General features: G+C 43.2%; 1 protein-coding gene across 1 annotated transcript in view; it reads left to right on the top strand.

Moving 5' to 3' along the window:
* CD53 (CD53 molecule) overlaps nucleotides 1-10,787 on the top strand; it is a 29,325-nt gene extending 18,538 nt beyond the window's left edge. Inside the window, exons 5-8 of the mRNA XM_001929190.3 lie at nucleotides 297-392; nucleotides 7,421-7,501; nucleotides 8,510-8,593; nucleotides 9,926-10,787. Coding sequence (XP_001929225.1) covers nucleotides 297-392; nucleotides 7,421-7,501; nucleotides 8,510-8,593; nucleotides 9,926-9,997 — 333 coding nt within the window. The 3' untranslated portion in view covers nucleotides 9,998-10,787. The remainder of the gene's footprint in view (nucleotides 1-296; nucleotides 393-7,420; nucleotides 7,502-8,509; nucleotides 8,594-9,925) is intronic.

Raw genomic sequence — 13,106 nt, 5'->3', positions numbered from 1 at the left:
ACTCTCTCAGTGCTAGGAGATCCCATGCTCTGATTGTCCCTTTTCCTCCTTTGTAAAACCAGAGTTCTGGAAGGATAAGGGACCCCTATATACTTCTTCCTTCAATGCCATCTCACCCTCAGCATTTCTTGCCATATATAAGCTCCCCCCAACTCTTCACTTCCTTAGTTCTGAGGAGGCCATTTAGGAGGGAAGAATAAAAGGAATCATTTTATTAGCCTATATGAGAAATTTCTTGTTCCTTGAACCCACTTGCTTTTTACAATGTCTCCTCTGCTGGAATGTGCCCCACCCAGCTGAATGTCTATGTGGCTGAGGGCCTGACCGACAGCATCCATCGATATCACTCAGACAACAGCACCAAGGCAGCATGGGACTCCATCCAGACGTTTGTAAGTACCGTGGAATCCTCCTTAGCTCAGCCTGGAAGTAATTTTCCAACCTCAGTCCCTGGGGATGAAGGGGCGGGTCTTCCTTTACTCAAAGTTTCAGAATCGAAGGTCCACAGCCCTGAGGTTCAGAATAATGCTTGACTGTCACAAACAGGAGACCATGGGAATCAGCCCAACTGGTGCAAAGTTGTCTGTGTTCTCTCCTTTACCCTTCAGCCACTCAGGCTTATTGTTCAGGCCCTATAGAGATGTAAGAAAGACCTATCATACTGGATTAGTTTATGTATTTTCCAAAATTTTTCTGAAAAAGAAATTATAGGAGTTCCCATTGTGGCACAGTGGAAACTAATCCAGCTAGTATCTGTGAGGATGCACATTCTATTCCTGGCCTTGCTCAGTGGGTCTGGGATCCAGTATTGCTGTGAGCTGTGGTGTAGGTCGCAGAATCAGCTTGGATCCTGAGTTGCAATGGATGTAGTGTAGGCTGGTAGCTATAGCTCTGATTCAACCCCTAGACTGGGAACCTCCATATGCCATGAGTGTGGCTCCAAAAAGCAAGGAAAAAAAATTGTGTGATCCAAGAAATCTCTTTTGAATTCCTGAGTATCCCAAATCATTCTTGGTACTGAGCTCACCAGCACCCCATTCCTTATGCCCCTCCCCACCTATAAATGTATATATTAACTCAGCATGCTTGCCTTGGTGTGTTGGGGTCAGGGATCCAGTGTGGCACACATGGTCTGTGTCTCAGACAATACCATTATGACCACAGGGAGCCACCTGTGGCCCTTCCATGCCTGCTTAGTGTGGAGTGAAAGAAATAGCACAGGAATTAAAGTCCAAAGACCAGGAATGGGTAGACTTTGGAAAGTCACTTAACCTCTCTGGATCCCGAATTCTTTACTTTTTTTTTTAATCCAGTTTAGAATCCTTTTTATTATAGAATATCCAAACTTGCATAAAAGAACAGAGAAAAATGAATCTCAGGGTACATATCACCCAGTTTTTTTTCTTTTTATGGTTGCACCTGTGGCATGTGAAAGTTCCAAGGCGAAGGGTCGAATCAGAGCTACAGCTGCTGGCCTATACCACAGCCATTGCAACGCCAGATCTGAGCAACATGTCACCTACACCAGAGCTTGCAGCGACTCCAGGTCTTTAACCCACGAGATTGAACCCACATGCTCACAGAGACAACGTTAGGTCCTTAACTGCTGAGCCACAATGGGAACTCCAGTTATCACCCAGTTTAAACAGTCAACATTTTGCCAGTGTTAGTTAAGCTAATCTTCCATGGGGTGTTTTGCTAGAATTTATTAAAGCAAATAATAGACATTATATCCTTTCACAAATTAAAGATAACTTCTTTTAGAAAAAAAACCTTTATTTTTCTTAGGGCAGTCTTACGTTCCCAACAGAACTGAGAGGGAAATACAGAGCTTTCCCGTAAACTCTCACACATGCATCATCTCCTCCATTGTCAACATCACTTGCCAGAATGGTGCGTTTTTCTATGAAGGGTGAGCCTACATTGACATGTAATTATCACTCAAAGTCCATGGTTTACTCTTGGTGTTGCACATGCTATGCATTTGAACAAATTTATAATGACATATCTACATCATTATAATATCATATAGAATAGTTTCACTACCCTAAAAATCTGCTGTACTCTGCCTACTTTTTATTTATTATTTATTTATGTATGTATTTATGTATTTATTTATTTTGCTTTTTAGGGCTGCACCTGCAGCATTTGGAAGTTTCCAAGCTAGGGGGCCCAATCAGAGCTACAACTGCCAGCCTACACCACAGCCACAGCAAAGCCAGATCCGAGCCGCATCTGTGACCTGCACCACTGCTCACAGCAATGCCAGACCCTTAAGTCCCTGAGCAAGGCCAGGGATCAAGAACTCTCATCCTCATGGATGCTAGTTGGGTTCATTACCAATGAGCCACAAATGAGTAATGACTGTTTTTACATGAAAGAGTTAAATCAGTTATCTTGCATTCATATGAAAGTGTATATGTACAAAATCTCACCCAATTAAAGCACATGACCCTCCATGCTCTGCAGTCAACATGTCAAAAACCACATGGTTTTGAAGCCCCACCTTTCTCATTTGAGTGGTTTCCTGTTTTACTAGAGAATAGATGCCCTCGTGGGAATCATTCAAAGCTCATGAAATAACTCTGCTAATTCCTGGATTTCTAGCACTTACACATGAGTTTTGGGGGAAGGAAAACAAATGTCAGCCATTCCCAACATGACATACTGCCATGGGCCTGCTACCTGGACTTAATAGCAGGCCACTTATGGGGGGACTTCCAGTACAGTGGTGTCTACACAAGCCCGAGAGAAAGAAATCCCAAGGTACATCGGCCCATCCACTCATGGGGTAGATAAGGCCATAGATAAGCTCCACATATCCGATCCCTTGTTTGGGAACCATAGAGGCACCTGCTCTGTAGGAAACTTCTTTTCCTGTCCATTCAGAATTTAATATATTGTGAGTTACTCTGCAGACTTTGTGGGGGAGCCTCCCCTTAGGTCTATGGTTTGTTTGGGTTTGACTGGTCCTTTCTATGCAGATGGGGGTTAGGATACCAAGACTCCGTGTTCAGCTTCCAACCACCCTAAGCCTTCCCGAATAATGATAAGCCATGGGAATCTGGAGATTATTTGACCTATTTAACACAAGGGGAAAAAATATATACTGTTTAGAGTCACTATAGTTAAATATAAAGCTTGTCATATAATATGGGGATTTTTGTTCATCAATCCAAGCCATTTTCTCCATTCACTATGGACGAATCGGTGAACTTTCCATGGCATCCCCTTGACACTGAAGACAGGCTGTAGACTCAGCAGTTAGAGTTGTGGACCACCATGTACCTTTGAGTATTAGGATGCCAGACACTGGGAGGGGCGACCAATTTAAACGCCAGTGAATTACAGTAATACCAGACAGGAGGTTCTGTGGCATCTGCAAAAGGAGACCTTCATCCCACCTGATAGGCCCAAGACCTCCCTTTTGAACCTGCACTCTCATCCTCCTCCTTGCTGTGTATTCAGCCAGCCATTCATGTGCAGATTGTCAGCCCTCAGTGCCCAAGGCATTGAATAGTCTGATTGGGACCAACCTTTTAACATGCCCTCAGGAAATAGGGCTTTCACACATTCTATAAGTCCAGCCAAGGTGGGAGTTGTATAGTAGATGGAAACTCCAAAGAATTTCTTGGACTTATGCCTACTCTTGTCTTTCATGTCCAGTGAAATGAGTTCCTTAATCAGTGTCAATATGGGCCAGCATTCCATATATAACTTCCAATTTTAGCAGCCTTTCTTACTGGCAAAGGCTTGCACCAATCTGGTGGCTGTGTCAGTGCAGGTTAGAGCATATTTATGCCCTTCTGAAACTGGCAAAGACCTAGGTACTCTTTTTTTTTTTTCTTCTTATTTTTGGGTCTTTTTTTAGGGTCGCACCCACAGCATATGAGTTCCCAGGCTAGGGGTCCAATTGGAGCTGTAAAAACTGCTGGCCTATGCCACAGCCACAGCAACGATGGATCCTTAACTCACTGAGCGAGACCAGGGCTGGAACCCACATCCTGACGGATCCTAGTCAGGTTCATTACCTCTGAGCCCTGCCGGGAGCTCCCCAGTGTAGTCTTCTTGCCATCTGATAACTGGAGAGTCAGAGCATCTAGTGTGCCCTGGGGGATATTACAGGGCGCAGCACCTCAAATGATGCCAAGGGCAGTCTTATCTTCAAAACGACACCAAGGACAGTCTTATCTTCTGCTTGAAGGTCCATATACTTGAGATACAAATGGAGCCTTTTTACTATCTCCCAAATTGTTTGGGGGATTCTATGTTTCAACTTTTGATGGAGTCAACTTGCCCATGGTGGTTTGAGGTCCAGGTTCTATAGGATATCCTGGGTGTCCTACCCAGGTATGGGTGAAAATAAACCAGAAAGGGATGGGAAGGCAATCTTCCAATTTATAAATACAAGCTCTTGTTTCACCTGCAATGTTTGGCCTTCATACCCACCAATGGCTCATATTTCTCCTTGGAACTTGGATGGATTCCCATAAATCAGGGTGCACTCAGCACAGGTATCTACTAAAGCCAGAATAATTTGTTTATTGGTGCAGGGCCAAGAAATAATGTGTTTAGTATGGGGCCTCCAGTGACCCCCTATGGCCTGCACCAAGTAGCAACCCTGACTCCACCCCTAATTTCTTGGAGTCAGGGGGTATCTACCCTGGTTCTTCATCTTCCTCTGGTGATGGCAAACAGGGTTGTGCCATTCTTCTTTGTCTTTTGCTACGAGGGGAGTAAACTTTTTTCTTTGGGTGATACTTTCTGTAAGGTTAAAAGACTGATTTAGGTTGTTTGTCTATACTTTTCTTAAGGGTCCAGACTAACACCATAATTGCCATAATTGCTTGTGAGAAATTCTTTTGGTTTCCTCACTTTTTGGTGTTCTCTCTTTGGCTTTAACTAACCACCCTTTTCCCTATGTCGGATTTTTTCAGTTTCTCTTGGATCTGCTACCATGGCCACCACCATGTGAATGGGTTGATTAACCCTCAGGGCCAAAACTGAAACCAAGGTCTGGTACTAATTTCCTAGAGTGGACTACAGGATAAGTCCCTTCATGCCTGCTGTAAATGACTCCTCATCAGGTCTTTGGAACTAATGAATATAGAGAGCACGCTTCATTCCTAATTCCCTATGTCTTGTAACTCTTCCACAGATACCCATTTGGGGGGGGTAGCCCCTCATTTGGCCAAGCCATACCTATACCTGAATGTATCCATTCAATCAAGTTGTCTGAGTGCCCTTGATTTTCTCCCACCCCAGCCACATACAAACGTTGCCAGAGGGTAGGCTGTGCTGTAACTGAAGCTATTTTAGGCAATTTGGACCCATTTAACATAATGCTATTTCCCCCAGTATCTCATAAATGGAGCACTTATGCTACAGTGGCCTCCCTGCTCTTTTGTTTAAATCTGCTGGTTAATTCTACTAATTCAGAGAGGAAAATTATCTCATGGTGGTTTTTTGGCTCCTAGGGATTTCCTCTATATTATCTCTTGGTTCTTTAGTGGCTTGTGTTTTACTTTGGATCCAAAGCTGTGCCCAAATTTCCTCTTCCTCCTCGGTAATTATGTCCTCATCTTCTGATGAGTTATTAGCCCAAGGAGCCCACCTCTTGGGTTCCAGTTCTCCTGTGAAACAATTGTCCTCACCTTTGAATGGAGGCAGCCTAAACGCTACATTTAACCATCTTACAGTCCATCATTTTAACATGTTCTTCCTGCTGTATTTTCTTTGACATAATGTCCAAAGCAGCTGAACATGCCATCCAGACATTCCTCTCTAGTCTCAGCACCTCTTTCGTTGTCTCTAGTTCCCAGTTGAGCTGCAATTCCCTTTTCATACTAATCTTTAGAGGGCACAACAAAGGCTATACAACAGCTGCAATAGCTTGTTCCCTCTGCCTCTTGATTCATATTTCTGGTAAGCTCTTTGGTGTTTTCTGGTGTTCCTGTACCCAGTGTGAAGAGTTCCATAAATGTAACCAGATCACCCCACATGGAAATGCCTGGCCAGCCTGGAATTTTCCCCACTGGCATTGAGCATTTCCTTGCTCAGCCCCTTTACCCATTCTTGCGTCATTTTCCGTCTCCTGCCTATCTTGCCAATGGTCCTAGAGTGGAGGGAATGAAAAGTGCCCATTGAACTAAGAAAGTGTCTTGAGACCAAATAATGAGGCAGACAGCTCCATGTAATCCCTAGGTCAGCTTATTTTAGGGTAACTTACTCACAGGGTGGGATCAGGATCTGGTGGAAAATCTGGAAGTAGTCAGAGCTGCACTCCACACTGACAAGGGGCCACTGGAACAATTTTATAGTTAACTTAGGGCATGAAAGTAGATGCAGGGAGTTCCTGTCATGGCACAGTGGAAACGAATCTGACCAGGACCCATGGGGTTGCGGGTTTGATCCCTGGCCTCACTCAGTGGGTTAAGGATCCAGCATTGCCATGAGCTATGGTGTAGGTTGCAAACCTGGCTTGGATCTGGCATTGCTGTGGCTGTGGTGCAGGCCAGAAGCTGTAGCTCCAATTCGATCCCTAGCCTGGGAACCTCCATATGCCACAAGGGCAGCCCTAAAAAGCAAGAAAGAAAAAGAAAAAGTAGGTGCAGGACATACCTTCCTAAGTCAAGATTCACAAATGGGTAACTAGTCTCATGGGCCCTGGGAGTATGTCCGCAAAGGTTTTCATCACTGCTTGGGGATTAGCAGAAGATAGAGCCACAATAGTTATTAATTACAAAGCCCTTGATGGCAGAGAAGTGATTTACTGCAGAGTAAAATCCTGGGTAGGGTCAATGGAAGAACAGGAGAAAGTACAAGGGCCCAAGATGGCATCAGTTATGCTCCCAGCCATACAGTAGGTCGAGGTGCAGTCAGCCTGATCCCTTCAATATAAAGTCTCCTGTGTGCCTAATTTTTTTTTTTTTTTTGTCTTTTTAGGGCTGCACCCGTGGCATATGGAGGTTCCCAGGCTAGGGGTCGAATCCAAACTGTAGCTGCCGGCCTACGCCAGAGCCACAGCAAGGCGGGATCCAAGCCACATCTTCGACCTACATCACAGCTCATGGCAATGCCGGATCCTTAACCCACTGATTGAGGCCAGGGATCAAACCCACAACCTCATGGTTCCTAGTCAGATTCATTTCCGCTGTGCCACAACGGGAACGCCTGCCAAATTTTCGATCTGTACAATGTGAGTAAGTTAAATATGTCGCCTCTATTTCAAGAAGCTTTATGTGAGTGAAGTGGTATAACAGGTTTGAAAGTACTTAGTTCTAAGGAGCCGTAACAGTCAGGTCAATTCTGGACTTTCTGCTATAGAGTCTGATCTGAAGGCGCCTACCTGTTTTCCAAGGCCCACGGTTTTCTTCCTGTTAGCTTTCTAACCATCACTCTTTGGGGGTTTGGCTTTTAGCTTCAATGCTGTGGTATAAATGGCACGAGTGATTGGCACGGCAGACCACCAACATCTTGTCCCACAGACTCACAAGTTAAGGTAATATTCTTCTTTTTTTGGAAACTTTTCTGTGATTGGCCAGTTTGGTTAAACTTTTAATTACCTTAGGAACTCCAGTCATATAGGACCTAGTCCTCCCAGCCAGAAACAGGAAACTTTAAACAACAAAAAAAAAGACCAGAGAAACAACTCCTATTACTAGACAAATAAGGGGGGAGCGGGGGAGAAAAGGAAGAAGTTCATCTAGACTACGGATCCCATTAAGAAGCTTCTCGCTACTCTAAACTATTACATCAGAGGGAAAATGTCACATGATAGTGGCAGAAGACTATCTCTAGATTTTTCTTGAGCAAGAGTTAGGTCTTCTTATGGTTGAAAGTGACATTTGTAAGGTTGAAGCAGAAAAGCTTCTCCCTCTGCCTCCCGTAGGACTGAGGAGTTGGGGGAGAGAGAGTTGATGGAAATTCTGATTTATTTTGAACCTCCAGACTAGGCCTAGAGAAGAAGCCCAAATGATCTTCCAGCTAGACCAAGTCCCTGAGGTCCTGTTACCCCATGTTACCCACTTGGGGTTGTTTGGCAATCTCTGACATTTGGGGGTCTATGAAGAAAAGCTGAGACACCCACCAACCAACAACTGCCCTGGAGCTGATAGGGCTGTGATTGGTTTACTGGCTTTTGAAGCTGAGATGCAGCCAGTCCTAGGATTGCATAGCCTCTATTACCATTTGTCAATCCCAAGTCAGCAGTGAACGTTCAAAGAACACAGGGATATATGTTGTTCGCTTATCTCCTGGGAGCTAGTTTAACACGGTATGTAAAGACCTAAGACATTTACTTTAGGTGTCACTGTAATGATAACAATATCAGAAAAGTCTCTGGTTTATATTTTCTACTTTATACCCATTTCTTCAGTCAAATAAAAAATAAAAATCTAATGCCTGGCCTAAGCCTCTTGGCATCAAGCAAAATACAAACTATCTTCCCAAATAAGCCTCCTGATAAGGATGAATAATACAGTAGTACCATTTGTAATTTTTTTTCTAGGGTTGCTTTGTAAAAGCAAAGCTGTGGTTTCACTCCAATTTCCTGTATATCGGAATCATCACTATCTGCGTGTGTGTGATCCAGGTAAGCGCTTAATCTGAGGGTACTTTCAGAATTAAATGAGTTAGGTCATGTAATTTTTCAAACAGTACCAGGTACATAGTACATGCTCAGTAAATACGAGCTCTCCCCCACCCCCAGTTAAGTAGCAAGTGGTATCATTACCAGTTTAAGGCATACAGAAAGTATGCTCTAAGATCTATCTGGACAACTTATCACTAAGACAAATGAGTGTTTTGTAGTCATTTGGACTGGATAAGCAATGAGATCCTGCTGCATAGCACAGGAAACTATATCTAGTCACTTGTGATAGAATATGATGGAGGATAATGTGAGAAAAATAATGTGTGTATATATATATATGTGTGTGTGTATGATTGGGTTCCTTTGCTGAACAGCAGAAATCGACAGAACATTATAAATAAACTATAACAGAAAAAATAAAAATTAAAAAAAAAAACACCAAGTAGAACCTTACTCTGGTCCCTTACATAACTGGTCTGATGAATAAAACGTTTTGCTTGAAAAATTAGCAGGTGTTGGTGATGAAAATTATAACCAATTTCCTCCTTGTTTCCCTGCTTAGTTTGACAAGTTAGGATGAATGGGGGGGTAGTTTGTTGTTCTTTTTTGCTATGTGATATTTCTACCATTTTTATAACCAAATGTTTTGAGTGTGTCACAAGTTAGCTAAGACTTAATTAAGAAGTTCAGAGAGAAACGATTTTTCTCTGCTTGGAAACAAAGGCATGACCTAAGGCATGGTTAGAGATGACTTACTACACAAAGCAATGACTCTGCAGAGCAGCAGGACTTCTGTGACTTCTGAAGGAGACAAGATATCCCAACACTTTATATTCTACTGTCTTGCCAGCATCACCCCTATTTGTCTCCCCACTGCCATTCTGGCTTTTTGTTTTTGGTTTTGGTTTTTTGTTTGTTTGTTTTTTAGGGCTGCATGTGCAGCATATGGAGGTTCCCAGGCTAGGAGTCAAATCAGAGCTGTAGCTGCCAGCCTACACCGCAGCCACAGCAACGTCAGATCCAAGCTGTGTCTTGACCTACACCACAGCTCGTGGCAACACTGGATCCTTAACTCACTGAGAGAGGCCAGGGATCGAATGTGCATCCTCATGGTTCCTAGTTGGATTCGTTTTCACTGTGCCACGACAGGAACTCCCCAGCTGCCATTCTAAAGCTAAAGGAGAAAACTCCTGAGAAGGAATTGGAAGTGAAAGCAGGAAGGGTGGTCTCAGGGTGATGGAAACTTTCTTTATCTCTGGGGCGGACCGCAGGGATTGTGGGTGAGATGATTCTGCCTGTAAAGGTCTCACATTTTCCCAACTCTTTCCACAGGTGTTGGGGATGTCCTTTGCACTGACCCTGAACTGCCAGATTGACAAAACCAGCCAGGTCTTAGGACTGTGACCTGCTGCTACCACATGCTGGAGAGACTTGTCTCATCTCTGGAAGTCTAAAGTCACCTGTAGCGTGAAGCCCTAAATGATCACCTCGTGAACTGGTGTCTTTGTCCCCCTCCTGTTTCTTTCCTGTTTGGGTCCCTGTCTTATCCAACCAGAGAAGAAGATGCTGGCCAGGGACTTGCCACCTCAGACAGCAAGACAATCCTTTACCCAATCATGACAGAAGCCATATCATTTACCAATACCTGAGCATTTGTCAGATATGAAAACCCAAGAGAACCTGTGGTAATAATGGCTCAAGAGCAAAGCATCAGTCTGAAGCTTGAGTATTTGCATCTTCCTGTTGTCAAACAAGTCTCTAGCCTCTAAATCATGCCCAGTCCACTCCAGAAGTCAAGCCAGAGACGAGCTTAGGGGAGGAGCTCTGGGGCTAGATTCACTGGATCATTGTCTCAGTCTTCTGGTTCCTTTTGAATAGGGGTCTTGTTTACAGGAATGACAGAGTACTCTTTCTCCAAAGGTGAGGTTTCATTTCAATTTCTTTATTAAGGGGTCTTATTAATTCATTCTAAGTCTTTCCAAAAGAAACTATCCCTTGACTCACATCCTGATTTCAGCCCATCTCTTAGATTTGATTTCCATAACTAGGAAGGAATTCAGCAGAATGAGTGTCTCTGGTGGTTTAGGTGATAATCACATTCAGAAGAGTTCTGATGTTATTTTTCTATCAGATAAGGTTTTGTTAATGCACTGTTTTTAAGTCTTCAATAAATAAAGTAGCTATGATCTCTCAATCTCCACATTCTCATTCTTGTCTCAAATATAATTTCCATGACTCAGCTTGATTGCTCTGTTAACAAGTGAGGGACATTAGTTACCTATTGCTGCAGAGCAAATTACTCCAAAACTTGGGGCTGAGAACAACGATTTACTGTCTCATTGTGTTTGTGGATTATGAACTGAGAACAGCTTAGCTGGGTGATTCTGGTTCAAAATCTCTCCCGTGACTACAATCAAGGCATCAGCTGCAGTTATCTCAAGGCTCAACTGGAAGAGGATATACTTCCAAGCTGTCATAGGCTCAGTCCTTTGCCACGTGCTCTTTTCCATAGCACAGCCTTATGACATGGCAGCTGATTCCCTGCCATTGCAAGACATTCAAGAAACAGCATGAAATACTGCACCCAAAACAAGCCATACACTCTTTTTATAACTAACTCAGAGGTGCTATCATATCATCTGCCAAATTCTGCTCCTTAGAAGTAAATTGAAGTTCAGCCCACACTCAAGCAGAGGAAATTACTCAAGTGTGTAGATACCGATGTAAGTTCTATAGTTTCCTAAAATAATAGAAATCATCCAAATTAATTTTAAAAGAAAAGGATTTTAGATAAGACATCAGACAATATTACTAGACTAAACTTATTTAAAATAACAAAAGTGCTGGGAGTTCCTGTTGTGGCACGGCAGAAACAATTCAACTAGGAACCATGAGGTTGTGGGTTTGATCCTTGGCCTCGCTCAGTGGGTTAAGGATCCGGCATTGCCGTGAGCTGTGGTGTAGGTCAAAGATGTGGCTTGGATTGGACATTGCTGTGGCTGTGGTGCAAGCCAGCAGCTGTAGCTCTGATTGGATCCCTAGGCTGGGAAGCTCCATATGCTGCCAGTGCGGCCCTAAAAAGCAAATAAAATAAAATAACTAAAATGCTAGATTAAAATCTTTAAAACATTTTATTAAGAGCAACATTGAGCTGTGTAGAAGATAAAAAATTCTCATGTCAGAAACACAGGGATGGTGTGAAACAGAGAGGTAAGAGAAATTTGAAGGCATTTGCCAAAGTAGGTGAGCTTGGGTATCAGTTTTCATAGTCTCATGGCACATGAAGTACAGGAGGCAAATTCTGGGATCTGCTTAAGGTGGGGAGTATAAGAAGAGATCTTTCCCCCTTTAAGTCAAAGAACCCAAAGGGCTCTACATTAGAGTAAGAGATAACTGGAAATACCCCTCACTTTCACCAAAAATTACATGAAAATCTGTCTGAAACTTGGCAATTTAGCACAGGAAGGCAACATCTCTAAGAAATTGAATTCAGAATCTGGCTATCATGTTGACCTAAAGTGCAAATTTATAGTGCCTGAATCACTCTCAAATTCTCAAAGAAAAAATTAGTTGACAGTAGTTCCAAATAAGAAGTAATCCTAGGCTCTGATAGAAACAAAATGTACACATTTTCTGAAGGAACCCACATAACACCAGGTCTCCATGAATCTCAAAAAGCAAATTTTCAATGAAGTTGAACCACTCATAGTCAAAATTAACTAAACATATGCACAGGAGTTCCCGTCGTGGCGCAGTGGTTAACGAATCCGACTAGGAACCATGAGGTTGCGGGTTCGATCCCTGCCCTTGCTCAGTGGGTCAAAGTTCCGGCGTTGCCGTGAGCTGTGGTGTAGGTCACAGACGCGGCTCGGATCCTGCGTTGCTGTGGCTCTGGCGTAGGCTGGCAGCTACAGCTCCGATTCGACCCCTAGCCCGGGAACCTCCATATGCCGCAGGAGCGGCCCAAGAAATGGCAAAAAGACAAAAAAAAAAAAAAAAAAAAAACATATGCACAAACAAGGCACTCTGAACTAAGAGAAAAAACAGAATTGGAAAGGGCCCACAACACTTCGGATAATAGAGTTACTTGATACAAAATATAAGTAGTCATTTTTTATATACTTAAAAAAATTAAAGATAGGTTTTTTTTGTTTTTTGTTTTTTTTTTGTTTTTTTGGTCTTTTTGCCTTTTCTTGGGCTGCTCCCATGGCATGTGGAGGTTCCCAGCCTAGGGGTTGAAATCGGAGCTGTAGCCACTGGCCTATGCCCCAGCCACAGCAACTTGGGATCTGAGACTCGTCTGCAACCTACACCACAACTCACGGCAACGCGGGATCCTTGACCCACTGAGTGAGGCCAGGGATTGAACCCGCAACCTCATGATTCCTAGTCGGATTTGTTAACCACTGCACCAGGACAGGAACTCCTAAAGATAGTTTTTAAAGGGTGCAGAGAAGAAATAAAGATGAAGCATTTTGAAAAATAAAAATTTAATAATTGGAATTTTTAAAAC

This window comes from Sus scrofa, chromosome 4 (genome assembly GCF_000003025.6).
Source record: "Sus scrofa isolate TJ Tabasco breed Duroc chromosome 4, Sscrofa11.1, whole genome shotgun sequence".
Taxonomy (NCBI): domain Eukaryota; kingdom Metazoa; phylum Chordata; class Mammalia; order Artiodactyla; family Suidae; genus Sus; species Sus scrofa.
Note: the sequence above shows the minus strand (reverse complement) of the source record. Positions and strands in the feature narration are given on the sequence as shown.